At 43.6% G+C, this 27,137-nt stretch overlaps 1 protein-coding gene across 1 annotated transcript in view; it reads left to right on the top strand.

Moving 5' to 3' along the window:
* Nucleotides 1-27,137, top strand: part of dnah5 (dynein, axonemal, heavy chain 5) — a 63,959-nt gene that overhangs the window by 9,059 nt on the left and 27,763 nt on the right. The window contains exons 2-50 of the mRNA XM_083542217.1: nt 2,765-2,899; nt 2,982-3,066; nt 3,619-3,758; nt 4,187-4,405; nt 4,757-4,894; nt 4,966-5,142; nt 5,229-5,342; nt 5,429-5,536; nt 5,766-5,888; nt 6,005-6,220; nt 6,427-6,453; nt 7,861-7,968; nt 8,042-8,127; nt 8,212-8,533; nt 8,614-8,820; nt 9,114-9,285; nt 9,769-9,914; nt 10,021-10,195; nt 10,959-11,207; nt 11,749-11,945; nt 12,291-12,384; nt 12,477-12,619; nt 12,715-12,916; nt 13,002-13,237; nt 13,327-13,545; nt 13,629-13,691; nt 13,983-14,221; nt 14,400-14,640; nt 14,736-14,935; nt 15,884-16,037; nt 16,123-16,286; nt 16,406-16,562; nt 17,186-17,398; nt 17,569-17,793; nt 18,709-18,881; nt 19,152-19,330; nt 19,422-19,609; nt 19,869-20,063; nt 20,147-20,281; nt 20,864-20,971; nt 21,331-21,484; nt 21,623-21,769; nt 22,843-23,084; nt 23,160-23,339; nt 24,497-24,698; nt 25,175-25,317; nt 25,416-25,550; nt 25,696-25,818; nt 26,057-26,270. Coding sequence (XP_083398343.1) covers nt 2,765-2,899; nt 2,982-3,066; nt 3,619-3,758; nt 4,187-4,405; nt 4,757-4,894; nt 4,966-5,142; nt 5,229-5,342; nt 5,429-5,536; nt 5,766-5,888; nt 6,005-6,220; nt 6,427-6,453; nt 7,861-7,968; nt 8,042-8,127; nt 8,212-8,533; nt 8,614-8,820; nt 9,114-9,285; nt 9,769-9,914; nt 10,021-10,195; nt 10,959-11,207; nt 11,749-11,945; nt 12,291-12,384; nt 12,477-12,619; nt 12,715-12,916; nt 13,002-13,237; nt 13,327-13,545; nt 13,629-13,691; nt 13,983-14,221; nt 14,400-14,640; nt 14,736-14,935; nt 15,884-16,037; nt 16,123-16,286; nt 16,406-16,562; nt 17,186-17,398; nt 17,569-17,793; nt 18,709-18,881; nt 19,152-19,330; nt 19,422-19,609; nt 19,869-20,063; nt 20,147-20,281; nt 20,864-20,971; nt 21,331-21,484; nt 21,623-21,769; nt 22,843-23,084; nt 23,160-23,339; nt 24,497-24,698; nt 25,175-25,317; nt 25,416-25,550; nt 25,696-25,818; nt 26,057-26,270 — 8,212 coding nt within the window. The remainder of the gene's footprint in view (nt 1-2,764; nt 2,900-2,981; nt 3,067-3,618; nt 3,759-4,186; nt 4,406-4,756; nt 4,895-4,965; nt 5,143-5,228; nt 5,343-5,428; nt 5,537-5,765; nt 5,889-6,004; nt 6,221-6,426; nt 6,454-7,860; nt 7,969-8,041; nt 8,128-8,211; nt 8,534-8,613; nt 8,821-9,113; nt 9,286-9,768; nt 9,915-10,020; nt 10,196-10,958; nt 11,208-11,748; nt 11,946-12,290; nt 12,385-12,476; nt 12,620-12,714; nt 12,917-13,001; nt 13,238-13,326; nt 13,546-13,628; nt 13,692-13,982; nt 14,222-14,399; nt 14,641-14,735; nt 14,936-15,883; nt 16,038-16,122; nt 16,287-16,405; nt 16,563-17,185; nt 17,399-17,568; nt 17,794-18,708; nt 18,882-19,151; nt 19,331-19,421; nt 19,610-19,868; nt 20,064-20,146; nt 20,282-20,863; nt 20,972-21,330; nt 21,485-21,622; nt 21,770-22,842; nt 23,085-23,159; nt 23,340-24,496; nt 24,699-25,174; nt 25,318-25,415; nt 25,551-25,695; nt 25,819-26,056; nt 26,271-27,137) is intronic.

Here is a 27,137-nt window from a genome sequence, read left to right as displayed (position 1 = left end):
GCCTACAGAAATCTCCACGTCATTTGATTTAAAATAGTTTTTCCTGGTGTCTTCCACACGTCTTCAACTATTAACACAAAATTAAATATAAATATCGATATATCTTATTTAATATGGTGTAAAAATAAGCTTTTAATAAATAAAAAAATATTCTCTTCAATGGAATAATTCTTTCCCAATAATCTGGGAATTCTGTATGTTGAGAATATCTTTAATAATTTCCAATATATAATATTAATGTTTTTTTATTTCTACTCGCATATATTTCTATATTTTTTCCTGAAAGTGTTAAGTGACACACGGCTTAAATTAAAGAAGCAGCTAGATTTATTCCAGTAGGTCAGATCTAGTTCAGCGTTCTTTCTTTTCATGCAATGATTTATAGGAATATTAGTTGATTGCTCCACTGAATGTTGACTGGATGCTGACTGTGAAATCCAGATGAAGTTCTCACATGCGTCTCCAGCGTTCATGTTCCTGCTTATTTACCTCTAAACAAATGCAGATCCACATCTAGCAGACAAAATACAGTTCGATTTATTACCTTTTTTAACTCTGTTTCCTAGCAGCCTGTCTAAGCAACTTTTTACAGTCTTAACGAGAGGCCCCAACGAGTCTGGTCCACCAGTTTTTTTTTCTTTTGGTCTTTGTCCTATTGTGTCTCGCTGTCCGTCTTTTACGGCATCCTAAAACCCGCTCGCAGAAGAATCCAAAGATTCCCATGTAGGAGCTTGTTGATGTTGGAGCAGAAGAACGGGAGCTCGAGGCTCAAATGCTCGCGGTTCTTTGGTTCCCGGACACGTCGGATAAGAGGAACGCGTATCGGATGAAAGGAAACGGATGTCTTGAAACTTTTTCTCTTCTCGTACGATGACTGACCCGAAAGCAGTCCCACCTAAAAGTCAGCTTCAGTCGTGTCTGATTTCCAACAGTCAGATTACAGCGATGAAAGTATGTAGTCCTCGTGTTCATACTTTCTGACTTCAGAGAATAAACGTCATTTAGTCGTGTTTTTGATTTATTCTTTCTGGATTTATTTGTTATTATTGCTTGCTGCTGGACTGGTCTGAATTTTATGTGCTTCGTCTCACAAACTAGATTTTAAACCTAGACTTAGACTTACTTTACTGATCCTGTGAGGGAAACACAAGTGTGTGTGTGTGTGTGTGTGTGTGTGTGTGTGTGTGTGTGTGTGTGTGTGTGTATAAAGTAGACTACACAGGATGTTTTTTATAGCACCAGTATTCTTTCCTGCATCAGACTGATGTTGAAGATGTATTGCAGGACAGCAGGCAGCTGAGCAGCACAGGACTTGAGGATCCTGGGGTTTATACCATCAGGGCCTGCAGCCTTGTTTTGGTTGAGTTTCTCCAGCTGTCTTCTCACCCAGCTGGCCGTCACAGTCAGTGAGTGTGGTACACTGGTCTCAGTGGACGATGGTGCTGGGGGGTTGTGAGCAGTGGTGCTCAGCAGTTGCTGATGATGGTGATGAGGGTGTGAAGACTGGCCCTGTGTGGAACGGCACCAGACCTAAAAGCTCTCTACTTCTTGTTTAACAGTTCCTTGAAGTCGCAGGTGATCCAAGGCTTGTTGTTGGGATAACAGTGTGCCGTTGTTGGAGGGATAATGGTGTCATGGCAGAAGTTCATATAGTCAGTAATAGAGTCTGTGATTTTGTTTTCTTCCTCATGTGGTTCACAGCACTTTCCATTCTGTATGGTCAAAGCAGTCCTTCAGGGTTTTACTGGCTTCCTGTGACCATTATCTCACAGTCCTTGTGATCAGCTGCTTTTAAACTGCAGAGGTGTTAACGATTCCAGATTGTGATCAGAATTGTGCGGGAAGATCGATGGCTTTGTAGGCGTCTTTGACGTTAGCATACAGAAGGTCCAATGTTCTGTTTTCTCGTGTGGGACAGTCAACACACCGGTAGAAAGTTGGTAATGTAGAGTTCGGATCACCAGTTATGTTCACAAATACAGGGTGTTCACACTGTAACCTAGCAACAGTGGCGTGTATGATGTCAGCTGTGGAGAATTCCCTCGCTACATAATATGGGCACATACTCACAGCTAAAAGTCTGGGTTTACACCATCGCTCATTCACATACACAGCAATCCCACCACCTTTCCCCTTACGCTGAGCATCGCGTCTCTGTCCACCTGAATAAGTTTAAAGCCGGGTATGGAGGCGCTATGATAGGAGAAGTCCGTGTGCAGCTACGTCTCCCTAAAGCACATGAAGCTGCTCTCTCTTTATTTCTTCTGGGTGTGGATCAGCACGCACAGTTCCTCCATCTTATTACACAAGGACCGTACGTTCCCCATGACGACAGACGTTCACTCTCACCTTCCCACCGGCTCTGCACCCCCGCCGTCTCCTCCTGATCTCCGGGGGAAAGAGTTTGCTGCTGCTCTCAATGCGCCATGGTTACTTTATTTTCATATATATTTGATATATATATATATCACTGCTTCAAACTCAAGTTCTGAACGACATTTAATGACCTTGGATGTTTTTCCTTTGGCAACATTCTGCTACAAATGGACACAAAGAAGTGAAGATTCCTGTGAGATACTTTGTGGCCTTGGACGAGGCGTCAATCTTAAATATGTTGCCAAGACTGAGCTTCTAATGTATTTGTACACCATTCAAATGCAAACTGAAGAAATGTCGATAGTTCACCTGATCGCATCCACGTAATTTCCCTGTAAATCCTGATCAACCTTCATTATTCAATTCTTTTTTCAATTCTTTCTCTCAGCAAAAGCTGAAGGAGGAGCGCGAGGCAAAGCGAGCCCGTCTGGATGGCAGACACGACTACGTCCTGAGCATCGTAGCTTCCTGCATAAACCTGGAGAAGGCCGAGGTGGAGGATGCCATTTTGGAAGGCGCTCAGGTGTGAACTTTGTGTCCCCCAATTTTTAATCTTCAGTTTTATCTTGTCCATGAGGAATAAAACTGCTTCAATTCCGCTTCAGATCGACCGCATGGAGCGGTTCTTTGCTGTCGAGGGTCTGCCACACCTCATGTTTTATCATCAAGACACGGAGACCTCCGAATCAGGTTGGTTCATGATATAAAGGCTATGATGATATGCTGTAATGGCCTGCAGAATATTTCCAAAACTCAAATTGCATGTCTTTTTTATTTTGAGAAAACACAAGGTTTGTGGACACCTGACCTGTGCGTATTCTCATCCCATTCCACATTTAGTTGCATCTGCTGTTAAAATAACCTCTAATAACCTCTTCTGGGGAGATGTTCCTCTAGATTTTGGAGTGTGCTTGTGGAGATTTGTGGAGGGATGAAGTTGAAGCTCTTATGCAGGCCACTCAAGATCTTCTAGCCCACCCCGTGGAAAGCATATCTTCATGGGGCTGGTGTGAACCACAATCCAAAATCTGGTGGAACTTCTTCCCAGAAAAGTGGAGGTTATTATAACAGCAAATGAGAGTAAATGGGATGTTTAAAAAGATTCACATATTAATCTTATGATGAGGTGTCCACAACCTTCTGTCCATACAGTGGGAGAGCATTTTCAGATTTTTGTCCCAGTGTGGACAAAAAACAAGAATAAAAACCGATTGGTTTGATCCATGGTTTTGTCTCCGCTAGCCGTCGCTTCTCCTGCCGTCCGCAGCAAGAAGGCGAAAGTGTTTGTGACTGAAGGCAGTGATGTGGCTCTGACCGGAGTGTGTGTGTTCTTCACCCGAGCGAGTATCTCCAAGGCCATCACTGCTGAGAACATCCACAGGGTACTAACACTACCATTCAAGCCCAAACTCTTCACTCCTTACTTCCTTCAGCTTCTTTTAATCAGCGTAGCACCTTCCTTCTCTTCCTTCTCAATTTAATCTCAGCCATTATAATATATACTATATGGACAAAAGTAAAAATATGGACACCTGACCTTTCCAGCTATATGAGGTTCTTCCCCAATCTTTGGTGGCACCCATTTGTACAGGATGTCTTTGGATGCAGGAGCATAAAATTGTTCCTTCTCTTGAATCCAAACCTGTTCCACCATGACATTTGTGCACAAAGCCAGCTCCCCAGAAGAGTGGAGCTCATTATAAGAGCAGATGAAGACTAATGTTAGGTTCAGGTGTCCACAAACATTTTGTCTATATAAATTATACTTTATACAAAACTCCAATTGAATTCGCACTATGATCTCGGTTAGGATGTGAACTTCAACATGCTGGACACAACTGAAGTGGGTTTGCTGAAGAGTGTGGAGCAGCTGCTCTCCGAGATCTTCATCCCCACACTGAGGAAGATGAACCATGGCTGGGGCGAGATGTCCAGCCCTCAGGCGCATTCGGTTAAACAGGATTTTATCAGCTCTCTAGAGAGCTTTGTCTCTGTGCTCGCTGGGGCACAGGAGAGCCTGGAGGAGAAGGTGATGCCTGCCTACACACACACACACACACACACACACACACACACACACACACACACACACACACACACACACACACACATTCTGATATTGATCATCTTTCTTGTGTGGAAAGAATATAAAATAGGAGAAACTGGAATCTAAAAATGAGGTCGTTTTTCATTCAGATTTTCAGCGCAATGTGTTTCTCCTCTGTAAAATATTGATGCACCTGGCAACCCAGGAAACACACACACACACACACACACACACACACACACACACATCAAACCTATCACTCCAAAAGTGGTACCGTTAAAAAGGCCTTTGGTGAAAGTCACATTTGCAGGAAATGTTTTTTCTGATCTCCAGGTGAACCTTAAAGACTGTGACACCTTTGATCTGAAAAGCCTTAAAGGCCCCTCAGACTACACAGCAGTGGCCAATAGCACTGAAGCTATGGAGAAGATCGAAGCCTGCATGAAGATCTGGATCAAGCAGATCGAACAGGTAAAAAGAAATATTCTGCCAGCGACTAATGGCCAAATTCATGTTCTAATTCATCTCAATGTTCATAAAAGGTTCTAGCAGAAAGTGACCAGCTGAGGAAGGAGGCTGACGATCTGGGTCCTCGGGCTGAGCTGGACCACTGGAAAAAGCGCATGTCTCGATTTAACTACCTTCTGGACCAACTCAAGAGCCCCAACGTCAAAGCTGTAGTGGGAATACTCATGATCGCCAAGTCCAAACTCATCAAGGTGGTAATTTTCCCACAAAATCTCCAAAAAGTTCCTTTCTGGTGAATAGGTGCTCATTTAGTGCTTTCACTGGGTTGTTTGCTTAGGTTTGGAGGGAACTGGATATCAGGATAACCGATTCAGCAAACGAAGCCAAGGACAATGTGAAGTATCTCTACACACTTGAGAGGTTCTGTGACCCCCTGTACAACAGTGACCCTGTAAGACACAATGATCCTGTACCACCATCTCCAACCTCTTCCTCGACAACCGAAAAGTTTTGATTCATTAATCTTTCTTAACACAGGTGTCAATGGTGGAGGCCATTCCCGGGCTCATCAACGCTATCCGCATGATTCACAGCATCTCCCGGTATTACAACACCTCCGAGAAGATCACATCGCTTTTTGTAAAAGTAAGAGATGAGATGGTGTGGCCATCGATTTTCAGCTCCAGTTTGCTTTCCTAATGTGTGCACCTGTTTACCTTTAATTCATTGTTAGATTCCTTTATGCAAATTCTTGCCAATAACCTATTGCATTAAAGTCCATTGTTTTCTAACCAGTGCAGGCTAAATTCTTAATTGAACTTTAACTACGATTAACACAGAAACATTCAACTCAAGCTGAACGTGTTATATGCAGGTCACGAATCAGATGATAACAGCCTGCAAGGCCTACATCACCAACAATGGTTCAGCCACCATATGGGACCAGCCTCAGGATGCGGTCGCGAAGAAGCTCCGAGCCTCCATTAGACTTAACCAGGTACCCGAGTTCTACGCGGTAGATTTACTCGCGGTGATGAACAACTTCGACCAAATGCTTCTTCAACTTGTAGATATGTGTCATTCTTATGAAAGCATGCGTTATATATTTATCAGGAATACCAGAAATATTTCCACAAGACCAAGCAGAAGCTGGAGCAGAGTACGTCCGAGCGACAGCTCGACTTCAGCGAGATGTACATATTTGGGAAGTTCGACACTTTCCAGAGACGCCTGAACAAAATACTCACCATGTTCGACACCATCAATACCTACTCGGCCCTGCAGGACTCCAAGATCGAGGGCCTGGAAACACCGGCCACCAGATTTCAGGTTTGCCCTGTTAAAGGAAGATAATATTTGCGATTCTTGATTGGAATTAAATGTTTTATTAGATTTTTTTTTATAATGACTTCATTATTTAGTAATTATTTCTGAATTCACGCACCATCCAGAACATTACCCAGAGCTGCACGAGTGCTTTTGAAAGTGCTGGCTAACTTCGGTATTTTTGTCTTTTTAATGCCCCTAATGGACAGACTGCAGAAATGCAAGAAAAATGGGAGGTAAACTGAGGATGAGTATTTTCTGTTGGTCATTAGATGTTCTGCATGTCTCTAATGCATGGTATAAACAACCTCACTCAAAGATTCAAGTGTGTCCCTGTTGTCGTTTGTTTTGAAACCCTAGTCCGAGCTCACTACTGTGCTCTTTCTATAACATTTACTTCTGCAGGAAATTTATTCCAAAAGATCCACATAAGAGGACTCCATGGAGAGCTAGTTATATCGTTATATCACCTCAGGGCCATTAGCATTCACCCCGTCGTCCCCTCGCCACGCGGAGTTGATTCACCTTTTAATTTTTTTTCTAAAGATGTTGCGGTGGCGGTGTCTTGAAAGGAAAGCGGACCGTGTGCTCGGTGAATAATTGAACAAACGCTGATAAAGCTCTAATGCAATCTTCTGTCTTTTGTAAAAGCTGACAGTCTGTAACAGTCTATGAATATTTGATAGCAAGTTGCTGTCGTGAGCGATTATATCGGGCCGGACAGGGTAGTGTACTGTGGATATTTTGTTTAAATCAATACCATAGTCTACCCAGACCAGGAACTAATGTTAGACTACACATACTAACATGAACTAACATAAATAACAGACCATATGCAATTTTTTTCTTCAATGCTGAAGGAGTGATTTGGGAGGAAATGGAACTAGAACTTAAAGACTAATGTGGCTAATAACATCAGAAGACTTTGTGTTTAAGTTTGTAACTATGAAATGCTATTTGAAACACACATTCTGCTGCCATCGTGATTGTCGTCATAGGCTGCATCGTAAATCCTGATCTCGAGACTTAAAAAGTGTTTACTTAATCTAGAAAATCTAGAGGTCTGGTATGCAAAACAGACCTCTTGGTCGCTTTGAAGCTATAATACTAGCTTACTTATAATGTAAGCTTGTAATAGACTCTATAGGACTCTATATCAACTATAATGTACTTCCAATTTTCTGTTCTAATAACCTCCACTCTCCTGGGAAGATGTACCACCAGGTTTTGGAGTGTGCTTGTGGAGATTTGTGCTCATTAATAAACTCAGGTAGGGGTGAAAAGGTGAGGAGGTTTGTGGGAGAACCTCATATGGTTGGAAAAGTCCCAATACATTTGTCTATATAGTGTATATATTATTAAAAGACCAAATGGACTTCATGTGGGTTCATGATTCTTAGACTGAAAGCTCCTCCTATGGGCTTAAATGTCAAACATTTAAAGAAAATCTTAACAGAGGTCTTTTATATCCTAACTAACTCACACAGTTAATGTTAACTTGGTAGCTACATCAGTCTTCTAGATCTACTGTGGATCTATGAGAGTTTGATCCAGACCCCCAATTTTTCTCCATTCAGTCCTTTGAATTGTTGCTATTTGTGCCAGTAGAAGTGTAATAAAACCCGCCTGTGGTCTGTCTTTAGAATATCGTGCTTGCGATAAAGAATAAGCAGTACAACTTCCTGGACCAGAGGAGGACCGATTTTGATCAGGATTATGAGGAGTTTTGCAGACAGACCACCGAGCTTCATGTAAGCAGATCATGAAAGAGTACTTCAACAGAATGCTTTATCATAGATTTAAACTGAAGCTGTTCGTTTTCAGAATCAACTCAAGATGTTTATGGACAAAACATTTGACAAAATCCAAAGTACCGAGCGAGCCTTGAGTGTGCTAAAGAAATTTGAAAGGTGAGACGATATCCGATTCAAGCTTTACTCAGTCTAAGGTACCAAACTGAAATGTAAATGTTCTTACCATCTTTCTTTGCCCAGACTTGGCATCCCAGACCTGGGCATCAGTGAAACATACCAGAAGGTCCTGCAGAACTACGGCCGCGACATTGAGATGGTTTCACGTATCTACAGCAAGCAGAAGACAGATCCGCCCATCGCCCGAGGCCTGCCTCCTATCGCAGGAAAGATCCTCTGGGCTCGGCAGCTGTACCGGAGAATCCAGGAACCCATGGATCTGTTCCAGCAGCAGGCAGGTGTCCTTGATACAGCCGAGGCCAAGCGCATCATACGCAATTACAACCGCGTGGCCAGTGTGCTGCTGGAGTTTGAGGTGCTCTACCACCGAGCCTGGACAGACCAGGTTTGTCTTACCGGCGTGAAAATGTCACTCTTTTATTGCTTTTATTACTTCACTCCTCATCCATGACCGTTGTCTTCCAGATCGAGGTGGCTAAAGTGGGCCTGCAGGCCTCTCTGCTGGTGAAGTGTGCACAAAGCCGGGAGCTGTTTGTAAACTTTGACCCCCAGATCTTGACCCAGATCCGAGAGACGGACTGCATGAGCCGGATGGGGTTGGAGGTCCCAGCGTTCGCCACAGTCTTACAGCAACGTCAGAATGTCCTGAAAAAGAACTACAACAAACTCCAGGTGGGGGTCTGCACCATTCTGTGAGGGGGCTGAATGTGGTTTAAGATCTGCCAACATTTGCGTTTTGTGTTGAAACTGCTAATAAAGCCATTGACATATAAATAAAAAATGGCCGACGTTTGTGCCAGTGTTTCGATATTTTGGAGCTAACTAAAGACAAGTAAAGACAAGGATGTTATTCAAATCCGTTCATGTTCATTTGTGCACAATACAAGCTCTGATGTGGGAAGAAAAATCTGTGTCTGGGCCCAAACGGTTGACTTCTTAACCAACCTGTCTTTCTTTACACACAGATGGTCCTATCTGAGAACTCTAGAGTGAGGCTGAAGATCCAGCCAACCTTCAAGCAGCTGCTCACACCGCATTTGGCCAAAGTGGACGAGGCCATCCAGCCAGGCCTGACCTCCCTCAACTGGGCCTCGTTAAACATCGACAAATACCTCGACCGCATCACCGCTGCCCTCGGTACTGAAGAACCTCAATAATCATCATTACGCTACTGTATACTATATACCTTTTGTTCCATAAGGTGTCTTCAATATATTCCATATAAATTATGTCCACTCGAATCTGACCTGCACTGGGACACCTGACGTTTTTATTCAATGCACAAAGATGAAGATCTGGTTTACATGGGTGGGAGTGGCCTCGATGGTCTACTCAGCTCTTATGATCTATTTGAGCTTTCTCACCTTCATCAGTGCCTGATTTTATCTACTCCCTTGTGTCTCAATGAATCTCCACAATATCTAGTGGAACATCTCCCCCGAAGTGTGGAGGTTATTATAACATCTCATTGTGACTAAAGGCAGAATGGAAACCTTATAGTCAGGCATCCACACCTCCTATATAGTGTGTATCTATTCACAGGATATTTTATTGTCTAAATGCATCCATATGTGACTGCTGGAATTCCATACATGTCTAATACACTGTTCCCGTGTCCAGAGGAGTTGGAGCTGCTCCTGGATCGAGCGAACGATCTGGTGCAGTTCAGGATTGAGGACGTGCTGCAGGAGATGAGCGAGGCCATGCTGTGTGCGCTGCCTGAGGACGAGCCGGTCACGTGCGAGGAGTTCCTACAAACCACCAGGGTGTGTTTTTGAACATCACCAGGACATTTCTTTGTGTGAAATATTTCTTTTTCCTAAATGAAATCCCACATTTATTGTATATGCATGTGTTTTAATCCCAACACAGGAGCTCTGTATTAAAGGCGCCCAGCTGCTGCATATGAAGAGTTCTCTGGTAGAGGAGGCGACCAACGAGCTGATTAACATGCTGATGGATATCGAGCAGAAAGACGATGAGGATGAGAAGAGGAGCACGGACGGGAACAGAGCAGAGAGCAAGGAAGGACCTGCAGACAGCAATGGTGAGAGGAGCTTCAAAAGTGTACAAAAGTCATGGCATACATGTTGTAATAGACAAAACTGGACAAATATACGAGGAATAAAGGGACAAAGGTTGCAGACGTAAAATACAATCAGGATAAAAATCTGTTGCTAGTTGTTTGAAGATCGTCATCGACTCAGCTGTTCGGACATCTAGGGGAAAGTCATTCCACCTCCTCAGTGCCAGAACATACGATGGAATATGGTGGATAAAAATAGGATAAACAGGGCCCAGATTGTGGATGACAAAATAGGACAGACACTGTCCAGATTATGGTGGACAAAATGGCAGAGACAGTGTCCAGATTATGGTGGACAACATGGAATAAATTGTGTCCAGGGTGTTAGTGGACAGAGTATGGTAGACATTAAATGTATAGACTAAACGGAGTATGGTGGACAAAATGGAACAGTAAAATAATTGACATAGTGGAATAAATGGTGTGCAGATTATGGTAAACGAAACAAAAAATAAAGGTAATGGGTAGTGTACAGAGTATAGCAGATGAAATAAAACATGGACTGGAGAGACTCTGGTGGACACATTGTGCATGATGTTGTACATAGATGGAACATAGACCTGATTCAGTGTGGTGTATGGTGGACAGAAATGAGAGGTCCTGTTGGGCAATGTTTGGGAATGAAGGGATGGGTTGTCCCTCGCAGTCATCTGACTGAAGTGGGAGAATAAAATCAGCAGCAAACCCAGAACTTCTTTTTAAACTCTATTCACTTTCTCCACAGCAGGAGAGGAGAGTAAATCCGACATGCAAGCGTTTTCCCGTAACACAGACGCCCTGAGCACCGGACCTTCCTCGCCTCTGATGAGGAAAAAGAGGAAGCGACACATGATGGAGGTCATGGAGCTAGAAGCCCACGAGCTGCTGTCGCACTTCAGCCATCGCAACATGGATGCGCTGCTTCGACTGACACGCAACACGCTGGAGGTGCTGCGCAAACGCATCCACGCTTCGTCGCTCATGCACTTCCTGGGTCAGCAACGTTACTTCCTGTCCTGTATTTTTAGTGTATTTCTGCTTAAATCAATCAAATGTTTGTTGGATCAAAGATTGTTTGAGATGAATCAACATCTAATGATCCAGTATAGTCATGATATGGTTCAGTGCTCCTCAAAGATCAATCCATCCATGAATATCAACCTTTTAATCTTTTATAACATATAAAATAAACAATTCTTGGTTCTGCCCTCAGAGCCATCAATTAAACACCTGGCACATTTTTTTATTAGATTCATTTGACTTTATAGCATTTAAACCCATCCTGCTTTTTGTTGTTGCTTTTCCTCGGTGGATTCCTGGAAGCATCAAACTGCACCACATTAATTTTAACGACATGCCGGAGAAAAGAGAGCCGCAGGTCCGGTTTCCACTTCTGTAAAAAGTTTGCTGTACTTTTGCCAAGAGTTTTAATTATTGAACTGTTGCACAGGTTGTGTCACTCGTGTTATTTCAGAACCTGGGTAGAAACATGCGTCGTTATTATTCTGACCTCCTTTCCTTATGACTGGTTTTAGCAGAGGCCGATTCTGCAAGCGGGCAGAAGAACAGCGGGCAGCAGCCCATCTTCCGAGCGGGAGTGTGTCTCTCGATCCCCAACATTGTCATGATTCCGGCTTTGGAGGAGATCCAGCAGGCGTTAAATAAAGCTGTAGAGTGTGTGGTCGGTGTAAGCAAAGGGGTCTGCCAGTGGAGCAAGGAGAGAATCTCGAAGGTACTATTGCTCTGGATGTCCCACTGATCGGTAAACTAGAAAGATGGTGACACCACCATCATGTGTCATTATTCCATTATTAAGGCAAACTAAAAATGGTCCTATTTTCACAACTGTAAATTAGGTCATGATAATCAAGAAGGGTATTATGATGATGATGATGATGATGATGATGCTGTTGCAGAAGAACATCCTGAACCCAGGATCCAGAGGGTCCTTATAATACAATGCAATTAAAACAATTAAACAAAGAGTTTTTAAAGTGAATAGAAATAGCAGACAATCATTAACACATCTATTGTATTGCCCTATTTTCACGTCTGGCACGTGTTATCGATCTTACAGAAGAAGATGAGCGAAAGGCGCATGGCGGCTCTGCAGCAGGACAGCAGGGAAAGCGACTCTGAGGACGGAGAAATGACACACCCGAGTCTCACCGGTCAGCAGTAATAAGGGAATCAGATTAACGGTGATGTGTTAGCGATGTAAGGATTTCTTCACTCCTTGTGCTGTGTCATTGTTTGTTTCCAGACGGCAGTGCTTCAGACATCTCGGCTTGCAATAACCAGGCTGTTCCGTTCCAAACGAAAAACTACTTCAAGAGTGTGTCTGAAAACAAGGAGATCATCAAGCTGGTGACGGTGCTCAGTACGTCCGTCAACTCCAACAAGAAGGTAAAGGAGACACGATGACCTGCTAACATGATGTGTGCTAGCTTAATAAAAATAAATCACACACCCATTTGGTCTGTGGTTTTCCTGCAAAACAGGAAGTGCAGAAAGCTTTCGAGCGCTTTGGTCGATATCATCACATCTGGAGGAAGGACCGAGAGAGCACCATCCAGACGTTTGTGCAGGGAAACCCTCTACTGGCCGAATTCGAGTCTCAGATCCTCTACTACCGAGACCTGGAGGTGGAAATTAACGCTGAGCCTGAGTTCCTCACTGTAGGAGCGCTGGCTTTATACACGGGTGAGCTGATCGTTTTATTGCCCTCAAAATGATGCTCATTAAGAGTTTTACATTTGCACGTTCCTAATCGGCGTTGTGTTTCTAGCCGATCTGAAGCTGGCCCTCACGGCCGAGACCAAGTGTTGGATCGTGGACTTTGGCCGTCATTGTAACAGGAAGTACCGCACCGACATGGAGCAGATCCTGGTGTTTGTGGACGAGGCCGGAAAAAAGCTGAACCGTCAAATCAAAGACCTGGATGACATCCGCATCGCCATGGCGGCACTCAAGGAGATCAGGGAGCATCAGATCTCCATCGACTTCCAAGTGGGACCCATTGAGGTGAAACGCCAAAAAGGACTGAAAGAAAATATTTTTTATTCATTTCATTGTCATTGTTTTCCGTTCACCATTGCAACACGTCTCCACAGGAATCCTACGCCATGCTGAACAAGTACGAGCTCTCGGTGGCCAAGGAGGAGATGGAGAAAGTGGACACTCTGCGCTACGCCTGGGAGAAAATGCTGACCAGGGGTGCTGAAGTGCAAAATGAGCTTGTGTCTTTGCAGCCGAATTTCCGAGAGGAGCTGATCTGCAACGTGCAGACGTTCGTGGAAGACTGTGAGCATTTCTACAGTGATTATGAAAAGGTCAGTTTTGATGCATCACGTCTACTGTAAGCACTAAAGCTCTGTTTACACTGGAGTAATATACACAGTGTATCTATTTCTAGGATGGACCCATGGTGGTGGGGTTGGCTCCCCAGGACGCCAGCGACAGGCTCATTATGTTTCAGGTAGTCACATGACCATGAAATTCAAGACCTTTATCACAACGTCAAAAACACACAAATATGCTGTTAGCGATTGGCCTTAACCGAGCCCTACATCCATTCATTTCAAATATTGCTAAAGATACACAGCTGTAAAATAAAATCCATTTTACGTCTGTAAAATGTAAAAGTAAAAGTAAAATGCAGACGCAGCCAAAGAGACTTTATACAATTATTATAATAACAGTCAGTTTATTCATTTCTCATGTTCATGTCCAATGTTAAAAGTGCTACACAACACAATTTTCGTTCTAGAACCGATTCGACAACCTTTACCGCAAATACATCACCTACACCGGTGGGGAGGAGCTCTTCGGCCTGCCCGTTACCCAGCATCCCCAGCTGCTGGAGATCAAAAAGCAGCTCACACTGCTGCAGAAGCTCTACGGCCTCTACAACAACGTCATCGACACAGTCAACGGATATTACGACATCCTCTGGTCTGACGTCCACATCGAGAGGATCAACAGCGAGCTCCTGGACTTCCAGGCACGGTGTGTGAACAGAGAAAATAAAAGTCTGTGAAGACCTGACCATAAGATTAGTATGATTGCTATAAGATTGGATCGTTGAAAAATTATAATATTGATATAAATAATAAACATTTTGACCTGTATAACCGAAAATCAGAATGTACACAGTGATTTGCAACAATTCGCATATATACTGTAGATGCCGTAAGCTGCCTCGTGCCCTCAAGGAATGGCAGGCATTTTTGGACCTGAAAAAGAGCATTGATGAGTTCAGCGAGTGCTGCCCCCTACTGGAGCTTATGGCCGACCGCGCCATGATGATGCGCCACTGGAAACGAATCGCAGAGCTTACAGGCCATACCTTCGAGGTGGAATCTGACGCGTTTAAGCTGCGTAACATCATGGAGGCACCTCTGCTCAAGTATAAAGAAGAAATCGAAGTGAGACCTCTCTATTTCTAAGGTCTTCTAAGGTCTTAGCATTTACAGTATGTTTATAACTGTACAACGTTTTCCGCTTAATTTCTTTGCATTAGGATATCTGCATCAGCGCCGTGAAAGAGCGAGACATCGAGCAGAAGCTGAAGCAGGTGATCGCCGAGTGGGACAACAAAACGTTCACGTTTGCTCAGTTTAAAAGCCGTGGGGAGCTTCTGCTGCGTGGAGACAGCACATCTGAGATCATTAGTAGCATGGAGGACAGCCTCATGGTCCTGGGGTCACTCATGAGCAACAGGTAAGAGTAAGAAGTTTAAAATGTTTAGTAATGAGACCCAATGGTTATAAATGTAAAAATCCAGAATGGTATGAGTTTTGTGGCTCACAAGTTGAGGATGGTTTCTTTCTAGACCGGACTGTAGATTCACACAACATCCCATCGACAGTCAAGTGATTTCCGAAGAAACGCCTTCTAGAATTTGCTGTTCAGCTGAAATCCAATCCCAACAAAACTGAGCTGTTGTAGATTCTTGCACATGCATCTGTACATCAAGATATGGGGTGGTATCAAAAAGTTTCACTTTCCACATGGTCACCAGTGTCCTTTTGGAACGTGTCCTGGAAGTCTTCTTTTTGAAGCGCCTCAAGCACCTTCTGCGATTTGCGCCGGATCTCCGCAACGGCGTCAAAACGCATCTGGATCTTCATTTTCGAAAAAGAGGGCGAAGACAGGAGCTAAATCTGTGGAGTAGGGTGGGTGCGGAAGTGAGATTGTGTGGATTCGACATTTTTGGAGATTGAGCTCTTTGAATGCCTTCCTGAGCTCTCCTTTTGCGATGTTCTTCCGTGCTCGAAACCCAATTGAAACACCTCGAACGACTCATCGCAGCATCGCCATTGGGTCAAACGTATGTTATGTCAAATGTCTCTGTAGCAGATTTGCCCAGTTTCACACTATCTCACGGTTGCTTAACTGATGAAATACACGTGAGTCAGAACAGCACCAGTTACACAGGACAATGTCTTCTGGCACAGTGTCTTATGAAGGTCGGCGCTCCCTGTGACTGTGCGTGCAGCCTTGTGCTGCCATCTGTTGGTGTGTTACAAAACTAGTCTCGAAACCTTTTGATGGCACCTCACAGGCACACAGAGAATATTATGTACTTGAAGGACATTTGATTAGGTAGATGATGACTTCAGCAATACAATGCAACAGTATGATGTTTATTCCTGAACGCATTTTCAGGTACAACACGCCATTTAAGGCTCAGATTCAGAAGTGGGTGCAGAATTTGTCCAACACCACGGACATCATTGAGAACTGGATGACGGTGCAGAACCTCTGGATCTACCTGGAGGCCGTGTTTGTGGGCGGAGACATAGCCAAACAGCTCCCCAAGGTGCACTACAGTTTCCTCACTTTTAATTACATATTGTATGTTATATATGTTTTGAAATTTTTTATAGCATACAAACTCTCCACAGGAGGCCAAACGTTTCTCCAACATCGATAAATCCTGGGTAAAGATCATGACACGAGCGCACGAGATGCCCAATGTGGTGCAGTCATGTGTAGGAGACGAGACTATGGGTCAGCTCCTTCCTCATCTACTCGAGCAACTTGAGATGTGCCAGAAATCCCTCACCGGGTATCTTGATGTTTCTCAAAAAAAAAAACAGCAGTTAATGGTTAACAGCAGAAACCCAATATGTATGAGCAGATGCGGTGGTTAAATGAAGTAACCGGTGTGTCATCTTTCGGTCGAAGGTATCTGGAGAAGAAGCGTCTGCTGTTTCCTCGTTTTTTCTTCGTGTCTGATCCTGCTCTTCTGGAGATCCTGGGCCAGGCGTCTGACTCTCACACCATCCAGGCTCATCTGCTTAACGTGTTCGACAACATCAAATCGGTCCGCTTTCATGATAAGGTACTTCATATCGCCTAATAAAAAAAATAAATTTATTTGACACTATTTGGGCAAAAGTATCGGGACACCACACGTTTTCAACCAGAAATTTTTACCACGGTTCACGGTCTTTACGAGAGCGGCCTCTAGAGGCAAATCACCGACGACACATGCTGTTTGTTTTTTCACGTTAAACTGCACGCTGCACGGAGAGAGCTATATTATAATTAGAATTCATTAATTATATAATTAAGATTAATAAAATCCACTATCGTTCGACTGCTAGTAGCTAATGTAGCCAAATTATTTATTATATTATTTATTTCAAAAGTTGTTACTGACCTGTTGCCAAATAACCTCATTAGCTGCAAAATGTTCCTTCACTCATTTTTTCCATCCTTTTGTTGCCCTGTCCAAACGTTTTTGAGACGTGTTGAAGTCAGTAAATTCAATAATTTCCCCATTTTCTTTCTTCAATTTTAAGCATTTGAGATGTTTGCTATGTTCTATTGTGAATAAAATCATTGCATTCTGGTTTTCAGTGAGAGTTCACACGGCATCTCGTCTTTGTCCACAGTTCTGGTTGTATATATATTCTATATTCTTATAAAATGACAGGAAACGTTGTCTTTTCTCTTACCCAGATGTACGATCGTATCCTGGCCATCTCGTCCCGTGAGGGCGAGACGGTGGAGTTGGATCGACCCGTCACTGCTGAGGGAAACGTGGAGGTGTGGCTTAACGCCCTCCTGAAGGAATCCCAGAGGTCTTTGCACCTCATCATTCGTCAAGCAGCGATGGCAATCCAAGACCCCACCTTTCATCTGATTGACTTCCTAGATTCCTTTCCTGCACAGGTACAAAATACACACTTCCAGTCAAGTTTTTGGACACCTAACCAGAAGATTGGTATGGTATTTCCAAGATCCAAAAAGAAACCAATCAAACAAAAGATGGGGGATTTTATAAGTTAAAGATAAGCTTAACTTGTAATATTGTAAATTACTGATGGTAAATATTCCTGCAGGTGGGTTTGTTGGGAATCCAAATGATCTGGACTCGCGATTCAGAAGAAGCGCTCACCAATGCCCGGTATGACCGTAAAATCATGTCCAGAACCAACCAGAGATTCCTGGATCTCCTGAACACTCTCATTGACATGACCACCAAGGACCTGAGCACGGTGGAGCGCACCAAATACGAAACCCTGATCACCATCCACGTCCACCAGAGGGACATTTTCGACGACTTGGTGAGCAAAAGCCATGTTTTTCTTGGGAACGAAGACAAAAAAAGCAGCATTTTGTTCGATATAAAAACACGGCGTACACACAGACGCGACACACACCTCCGCTTTATCGGGTTTCAGGAGAAGATTTTAGGAGAGAGCAGCGCAATTTCATTCGTCTCATTAATGTCATTTCCAATTGCGTGTGTGCGATTATAAAATGGCTGGAAGGTCATGGAGTTCTGCACGAGCTAGAAGGCGAGCGAAAACCAAATTACTGCTCCAAATATCACACCGCTCTGTTTATCTGAGCTCCGGATGGAAGCCGGATTTGCAATATTGAGTTGTGTGTGTGGTTTTTGATATATTTATGTAACTGCTCTACACCAGCTTCATCTCACAAACTTTCACAGACGAATACATTATTTGGGCAAAAGTATTCGATGTGGAAGATCTCCTGCTACAGAACTTTAAACCCTGTTGAACACCTTTGTAACTGAATGAATCTCCATAAAATCTAGTAGAACATCTTCCCAGGAGAGTTCAAAAGCAAATACGGACTAAATGTGACGATGCTGATGCTCCACAGCCGGGAAATTTTAAAGCAAGAATCATTCCCACAGTATCCCAACCACAGATATGGATTCATATAGCGATCATATGTAGTGTACTGAATTTTATAATAATTTGCTTACATTCTATTTTGGCTCCTCTGATATTCCTAATATCTCAAATATTTCCTCATCCCTCCTCAATGACATTCTTTCAAGCTTGTCCTTCTTCTAACACAGGGAAGTCTAACGCTGTTTCTCTGTGGCTCTTCTCAACTCTCCATTAAGGGTTCCTAATGTGAAGCCCAAAATCTTAGGTTCCTGTAATGTTCCTGGAACTTTTATTTGCTGTTCTTATCTTTTGTTATTCATCTCCTTCTCTTTCTAGTGTCGTTTGCACATTAAGAGCCCCACAGACTTCGAATGGCTGAAGCAGTGTCGCTTCTACTTTAATGAAGATTCAGACAAGATGCTGATCAACATCACAGACGTGGGTTTTGTTTATCAGAACGAATTTCTGGGCTGCACTGACAGGCTGGTCATCACTCCACTAACAGACAGGTACTGCTGGAAGATCATCATGATGGTCTTATTAACTTAAACAAGTTGCTTTTAGTGGGTTGATACACCAGCCTATTTTTTTGTTCCATCTAAGAAACGTCATGATCACCAGCATGTGGTAGTGCGTCAGAACCAGTAGGCCACTTTTAGATCAGATGGGTTCTTCTGTCACACAGTAGCTCCACATCCAACACATGCACAAGATACTTATTGGCTGAAATAATCATTCAAAGCTGATAAAAAAACTAACGATGTTTCTTCCTGATTTAGGTGCTACATCACTTTAGCCCAGGCTTTAGGGATGAGTATGGGTGGAGCACCAGCCGGACCAGCTGGGACTGGGAAGACAGAGACGACCAAAGACATGGGCCGCTGTCTGGGAAAGTACGTGGTGGTCTTCAACTGCTCTGATCAGATGGACTTCCGAGGCCTTGGCAGGATATTTAAAGGCAAGACTACTTTTTTTTGTTGTTGTTTTTGGTCAGATGATGTGGCGTGTCCTCCACAGAAGATGAACCTGTTGCTTGTCTGTTTCTGAAGGTCTCGCGCAGTCGGGTTCCTGGGGATGCTTCGATGAATTCAACCGCATCGAGCTTCCTGTGTTGTCTGTAGCAGCACAGCAGATCTCCATCATCCTGACCTGCAAGAAGGAGCGAAGAAAGAACTTTGTGTTTACTGATGGAGACTCAGTGGAAATGAACCCTGAGTTCGGCCTCTTCCTCACCATGGTGAGATCTTAGCTTCTCTACAACTTTGTGGAGATTGTTAGTAAAGTCAGGTAGTAATGTAGGTGAGAAGGTAAGAAGGTTCCTGGGATGTTGTAAGCGTTTATCTGAAAGCATAGTTCAATAGGGTTTATAGCAGGAGATCTTCTAAATTCTAGTTTAAGCGAAGGAACAATTTCATGGGATTTATGATTGTGTAGCATCTGAACGTTTTGTATCATTGTATATCATTTATATCCAAATTATTCATTATTACTCATAGAACCCTGGGTACGCAGGACGTCAGGAACTCCCCGAGAACCTGAAGATCAACTTCCGCTCGGTAGCCATGATGGTTCCAGATCGTCAGATCATCATCCGGGTGAAGCTAGCCAGCTGCGGCTTCATCGACAACATCGAGCTGGCCAGAAAGTTCTTCACCCTGTATAAGCTGTGCGAGGAGCAGCTTTCCAAACAGGTCCGGTTCTTCTAACAGAAAATTCCGGTAGGGTTCATGATGCTTGTCAGGTAGCTGACCATGTTTATTTCATGATCTTTCAGGTTCACTACGACTTTGGTCTGAGGAACATCCTGTCTGTCCTGCGCACTCTGGGTGCGGCCAAGCGGGCCAACCCTGAAGATACCGAGTCCACCATAGTCATGAGGGTGCTGCGGGACATGAACCTGTCCAAACTTGTAAGAACGTCCACTCCGTCCTGTACAATCGTCATCAGATGACGATTTCATGAACTGCTTAGGCAGATTACATCTTTAAGTGAAGATGTTTGTAAGATTCTTTTAAAAGACGACGTTTATCTGCATTTTTCAGAGACACAAAAATGAAGGCAATATTTATTTATTTATTTATTTTTAAATGTAATTTTGAGGTGAAATAAATGTCCAAAAGAATTATTTAGCACCTTTTAGTATTTGAATGCTAAATACACAACATTTATACGCTAGCTAGCTTTTATGACTAGCAATACTAGCATTATATTTAAGAGTAAAGGCCAAAAACACGTTTCAAATGGTCCATTTTAGTTACTTTAACATTAATGTTTTGCAATGAGAGAATGTTTCTGTAGAAAAAGCAACTTTTCCTTTTAGAAAAAAACTAGATTCAATGTTTCTTAATAATTTTTCTTCTCAGACTCAAAACAAGTAATGCTCAAAGCTAAATGTTCTAAGGTTCTAATGTTATGAAGAAAACTAGCATGTGATGGTTATTTCTTGACATCTCTGTCTGTGTTTGGTTTTTTTTCTTCACTTTGTGACCAGATTGATGAAGATGAGCCTCTGTTTCTCAGCCTGATCGAAGACCTTTTCCCTGGAATACAGCTGGACAAGGCGGGATACCCTGAGCTGGAATCAGCGATCGATAAACAGGTCCGAGGTTCTGATCTTTATATACGTATATATACATTATATAGACAAAAGTATTAGGACATCTGACTTTTCCACCCGCATGTGGTTCCTCCCCAAACTGTTCAAGACACAAATTGTTCCATAACTTAAACTAGGAGACTCATGAAGATCTGTTTTGCATGGGTTGGAGTGGAAGATCTCCTGCTATAGAGCTCTAAAACCTATTGAACACCTTTGGGATGAATGTGAACACACTGACTGCACCCCAGGCTTCCTGACCTTCTCACCTACATCACTACCTGACTTTAACGTTACTAACGCCCTTGTGACTGAATGAGTGCACAAAACCTCAACGTGTGTGTGTGTGTGTGTGTGTGTAGGTCAAGGAGGCCGGTCTTATTAATCACCCTCCCTGGAGGCTGAAGGTGATCCAGCTGTTCGAGACGCAGCTTGTGCGTCATGGCATGATGGCTCTGGGTCCGAGTGGAGCAGGAAAAACCACATGCATCCACACATTAATGAAAGCCATGACGGGTATAAAACACACACACACACACACACACACACACACACACACACACACACACACACACACACACACACACACAGAGTTAAAATCAGCTTTTGCCTGTACCTTGTGGGCATTAACTGTGTGTTTGTGTTTTCGTTCAGATTGTGGTCAGCCTCATAGAGAAATGAGAATGAACCCGAAAGCCATCACAGCAGCACAGATGTTCGGCCGCCTCGACGTCGCCACTAACGACTGGACCGATGGCATCTTCTCCACCCTCTGGAGAAAAACTCTGAAAGCTAAAAAAGGTTCTCTTTTCATTTCCATATGCATCATTTCTCTCTATATCATCATGTGACTCCACTCCTGTCTTTTTCGAGACTAGTTTTGTAACACACCAACAGATGGCAGCACGAGGCTGCACGCACAGTCAAAGGGAGCACCGACTTTCATAAGTCAGTGTGCCAAAAGACATTGTCCTGTGTACATGGCTGTCCTGACCCACGTGCGTTCCCATGCCTGAGATTAATCACGGACAGCGAGTTAAAGATCAGGAAGACTTTCAACGAGCTCAAACCCGCAAATGTCCAAACCATTTGGCAACTCGAGCATGATGATTGCATGATTGAATCACCGTTTAAGAATCACAGAAAGTGTTTCACACGCTTTGAAAAGTAGACGTCCAGGACAGGTTCCGGAAGAACACAGGAAGCACTGTATTGCATACATCATGTTGAGATGAAGAGAAATTGAGTACTTTTTAATTCCACCTCGGACGATGGAATGTCAGAGAAAACTGTCGATCTTTTTGAGCTTCAGACAGGATTGGGGAAGACCGATCGTCTCGAACGACCGCATCACGTCTTTAATCAGACACACATCGGAGTCTGATCCAGCCCGAGCCCGAGACGTAAAATGCGAGTCCTTTTTCTGAAAACAACCTTGAATAATAAACTGAGACACAACCTGCAGTGTAGTGCATGAGGGTGAAACATCAGCAGACTTCAGACCAATATCAAATTCTGTCTTTTCATTTGTTTCTGTGGTTTAGTCTTATCGCTCGACCGATTATGGATTTTACTGATACTGATATCTGGGTTGGATCACACTCGCCAATAACCAGTTAATCAACCGATATGATCACAACACTGAAAAATACAAATAAAAGGTTATTTTGATGCTCTGGAATTTTCATTTCATTACTTTAGTTATTGAGCTACAAACTGACATGAATGAGGTACAGCGCAGTGTGACAAAACAAACAGCACTTCAGTGATTTGCCTCTAGAGGCCGCTCCCGTACTGAATAATGCAACCCGGAAAAACTATCGTTATGGATTTTTAATTTGACATGTGCTTCTCAAATGTCTTGGTGGTCTCAGGTGAGCACGTGTGGATCGTGTTGGACGGCCCCGTCGATGCCATTTGGATCGAGAATCTGAATTCGGTGCTGGACGATAACCGCACTCTTACCCTGGCCAACGGCGATCGCATCCCCATGGCGCCCAACTGCAAGATCGTGTTCGAGCCGCACAACATCGACAACGCTTCACCCGCCACTGTGTCACGCAACGGCATGGTGTTCATGAGCTCCTCTGTGCTCGGCTGGAGCCCCATTCTGGAGGTGACACCATGAACACACTGCAGTGTTTAGAAGTGGAACTGAGTATTACAATTCTAATAAATGTCTATTATTCAGGGCTGGCTGAGGAAACGCTCTCCACATGAAGCCCAAGTACTGCGTGAACTCTTCTCCGGATCGTTCCCCGAGCTCTATCGCTTCAGTGTGCAGTGTCTGGATTACAAGATGGACATGCTGGAGGCCTTCATCATCATGCAGTGCATCAACGTCCTGCAAGGCCTCCTGCAGGTGCCCAAGGTACAAAACCTGTACCTTGCAAAATGCAAAAGTTGCAAAAGTTGCTTTTCAGCTGGAGCAGGTTTTGTTTTGTAGATGAACCATAATTTACTGTAGATTTTCTCTTTATTTCATCTCAAGAACCTGTAAACCTCTTACACTCGTTTTTATAGCGTGCAATTGCTCACTGTCCTCCATCATAAAACTCTTATTCAGCATCAGATTTTCAATTATTTCATGTGAAATCCTGTCTCTCATTGTGTTCTGAACATCATCTATCTCTCTTGTCCTTTTACTTTCTCTCTCTCTCCCTTTTTGTCTCTCCGCCGCCGCCTCTCTCTCACAACCTACCTCCCTCCTTTTCCCTCTATCTTTCTCTTCCCCCCCCCCTCTATCTTTACCCTCGTTCTTTGTCCTTTTTCTCCACCTCTTTTCAATTGCTCTCTCTCTCTATTTCTCTTTCTCTTCCTTATAGTTTTTCTCTTTCCCTACCCCTACTGTCTTCCACTTTTTCCTCCTTTTCCCTCTTTCTCCCTCTCTATCTACCTCCCCCTTCTCTAATGTTTTCTAATACTCTCTCTCTCTCTCTCTCTCTCTCTCTCTCTCTCTCTCTCTCTCTCTCTCTTTCTTTTTCTTTAATTTCAGCTTCTTTATTAACATGACAAATAAGCGGATATTATATTACCATGTACAAAGTACAAAGGCAGGAAATGAAATGAAAAAAATAAAACAGCAGGAAAAAAAAAGAATAAAAAACTAAATCTCATCTGAAACTCGTCTGGAACTCAGCTTTGTCTTTTTGTAATGTCATTCAAAAAAAGAAAAGAAAAGAAAAGAAAAGAAAAGAAAGGTCTTTTTCAAGGTACGCATTACAGACGCACTCTTCAGCCTCAGGCTCGTAATGGAAACGAGCACAAGGTCTCTTACATCCTGCAGCCTTCGCTCGCACCTCCGGGGTCTCGTACAACCACCGGCGTACGCCTGCGACCGCGTCAACCACAACACACACAAACTTCATGAGCCCGATTTATAATCAATCAATTATCTTCTTGTTTAACAAATATATTCGTTTACATATTATTCATGTTTAAAGGCGTGTTTTTGGTTCTTCATCCAAAGGATGCTCTATAATCTGATAAAAACTGAGACTCTGTGTGTGTGTGTGTGTGTGTGTGTAGGAGCAGGGTGGAGAGGTTGCGCATGAACACATGGAGCGTCTGTACGTCTTTGCCCTGATGTGGAGCGTGGGTGCTCTGCTGGAGCTGGACGATCGGAGGAAGATGGAGAGCTGGTTGCGTTGCCACGACAGCATTCGTCTGGACCTGCCGGACGCGTCCCACCACGAGGACACCATGTTCGACTACCATGTCACATCCGACGGTCCGTGTCTTCAAATAAATGCCGTGACACACTCGCTGTCTTCTAACTGCCCAGTCCTTTTAGTCTCTCCTCCTCACACTCGTCTTCTGACTCGTATCCCCCCCCCCCCCCCCACACACACACACACACACACACACACACAGCTTTTCTGTTTTTCCCCCTCAAGCTTCTTCTCTCTCTTTATTTCCTTATCCATCATCATTTGTTCCTCTCTCTTTTACGCTCAGCTGATTACCTCCACGTGTTAACGGCCTCATAAATCCGTTAACGTCGCGGCGTGACCCGTTAAAATCCTGCCGTTTGTCCTGAGCTTGCCGTGTTTTGTAAAGAACACAAAAAGCTAAAAAAACTTTTAGAGCTCTTTAAAACAAAACCCTATTAAAGACCTTTGGGATGAATGAATCTTCACAAAATCTAGAGGAACAGTGGGGAAGAGTGGAGGTTCTTATAACAGCAAATAAGGGTTTTGTTTTCAGGTCAGTGGGTCCACTGGAGCTCGAGTGTAGAAGAGTATATCTACCCACCAGACTCAACCCCAGATTACGGCTCCATCCTGGTGCCCAACGTGGACAACGTGCGCACAGACTTCCTTATTCAGACCATCAGCAAGCAAGGAAAGGTGAGACGCTCACCAAAGATCATTATGCACAATCCATCATTTTGTCTAATAAAGATAAAAATACGTATATAATATCGGCTGTACACTTTTTCCTCCAGGCAGTGCTCTTGATCGGAGAGCAGGGAACCGCCAAGACCGTCATCATCAAGCGCTTTTTGTCTAAATATGACCCGGAATTGCACATCACTAAGAACCTGAACTTCTCCTCAGCTACCACGCCGCTCATGTTCCAGGTCCGAGCTTTTCTATTTTCTTATTAATTCCTATGACCTGGATGATTAGAAGAAAAATAGTGCATTATGTCTTGATGACTCCTTGGCCACAGGTGTTTATTTATAGACTTTTATTGAATATTATTCAACAATTACGGCCTTCCAGCGCTCCGTGGAGAGCTACCTGGACAAGCGGATGGGTACTACGTACGGCCCTCCAGCGGGCAAGAAGATGTCCATCTTTATTGATGACATCAACATGCCGGTCATCAACGAGTGGGGAGATCAGGTACACCGTGGTCTTTAATACACAGCGTTGAAGTTGATATTATTTATTGCATGTGGACGTAACAGCACCAGGTGCACCGCTCCTGACGTACACAGGACCATGTCTTTTGGCACACTGACTTATGAAAGTTGGTGCTCCCTGTGACTGTGTGTGCAGCCTCGTGCTGCCACCTGCTGGTGTGTTACAAAACCAGTCTCGACACAACCATACTTAAAGTCAATTTCTCCTTCCCCAAAAGGTCACCAATGAAATTGTCCGCCAGATGATGGAACAGCGAGGCTTCTATAACCTGGAGAAACCTGGCGAGTTCACCAGCGTTGTGGACATCCAGTTTGTGGCGGCCATGATTCACCCAGGTGGAGGACGCAATGACATTCCACAGAGGCTCAAGAGGCAGTTCTCCATATTCAACTGCACGTTACCTTCAAACGTCTCTATCGACAAGATTTTCGGTCAGTGTTCTATCACAATTTTTTGTTTCCTTCATTGTCGCACAACGTTCTTTTTGCCAGACTCAGTGCACTATAGGGAGACTCAAAGCTGTTCTAGCATGACATCTAGCTCCATGAAGATCTGCTATTGATGGGTTGGAGTAGAAGATCTCCTCCTATTGAACACCTTTGGGATGAATGTGTTCCAGAGTCAGGAGAAACGATTCATATTCTGGTCATGACTTTTTATTGAATATCTCACAGACTCAGGATTGAATGAAGGTTTTGTATCTTCTCCTGGTTGCCGCACGCCACCATAATTACATATTGATTGGCGCTCGCTGTTCTGCATGTTTGTTCTCCCAGACTTCGGCTCGTATCTTTATAGAAATATAAAGAAAGCTCTTGTCCGATGATCTTTTTTGAAGTTATTTTATGGCTGTGCTCCTGCAGGCCCTCATCCACCACCTTCTCGAAGATGCTTTAGGTCCCATTCAGTGATTTATGAATGCTTTCATTATGATGTGAAATCAAACCCAGGAGCGTATCAGACGGTGATGCTCTTTTTATTAGATTTTTTTCATCTAACCAGACAAAATATTATGCAATCACAGTTACAAAGCGCTGAGACACTGCTGATAGACAAAACAACACCCTGAATAGCCTTTGATCTCCAACACCCTTCTGATCGCTTTCCTTCATTACGGCTCAATCCTCAGACTGGATTTCATGCCTCGTGACTATTTCGGTCTTGATTTCAAAGTTCTCTGACTTGTGAGAACTTTTCATCATGGCACTTATGTTTCCTTTTATATTCCGATTTGTGTAGGCAATCAATACGTCTCACTTGCGTCTAACGTGTAATAGCGTGATTTTTCTCTCCAAGTG

This window comes from Silurus aristotelis (assembly GCF_946808225.1).
Source record: "Silurus aristotelis genome assembly, chromosome: 1".
In the NCBI taxonomy this organism is placed as follows: domain Eukaryota; kingdom Metazoa; phylum Chordata; class Actinopteri; order Siluriformes; family Siluridae; genus Silurus; species Silurus aristotelis.
This window is presented reverse-complemented; position numbering and strand designations above follow the sequence as displayed.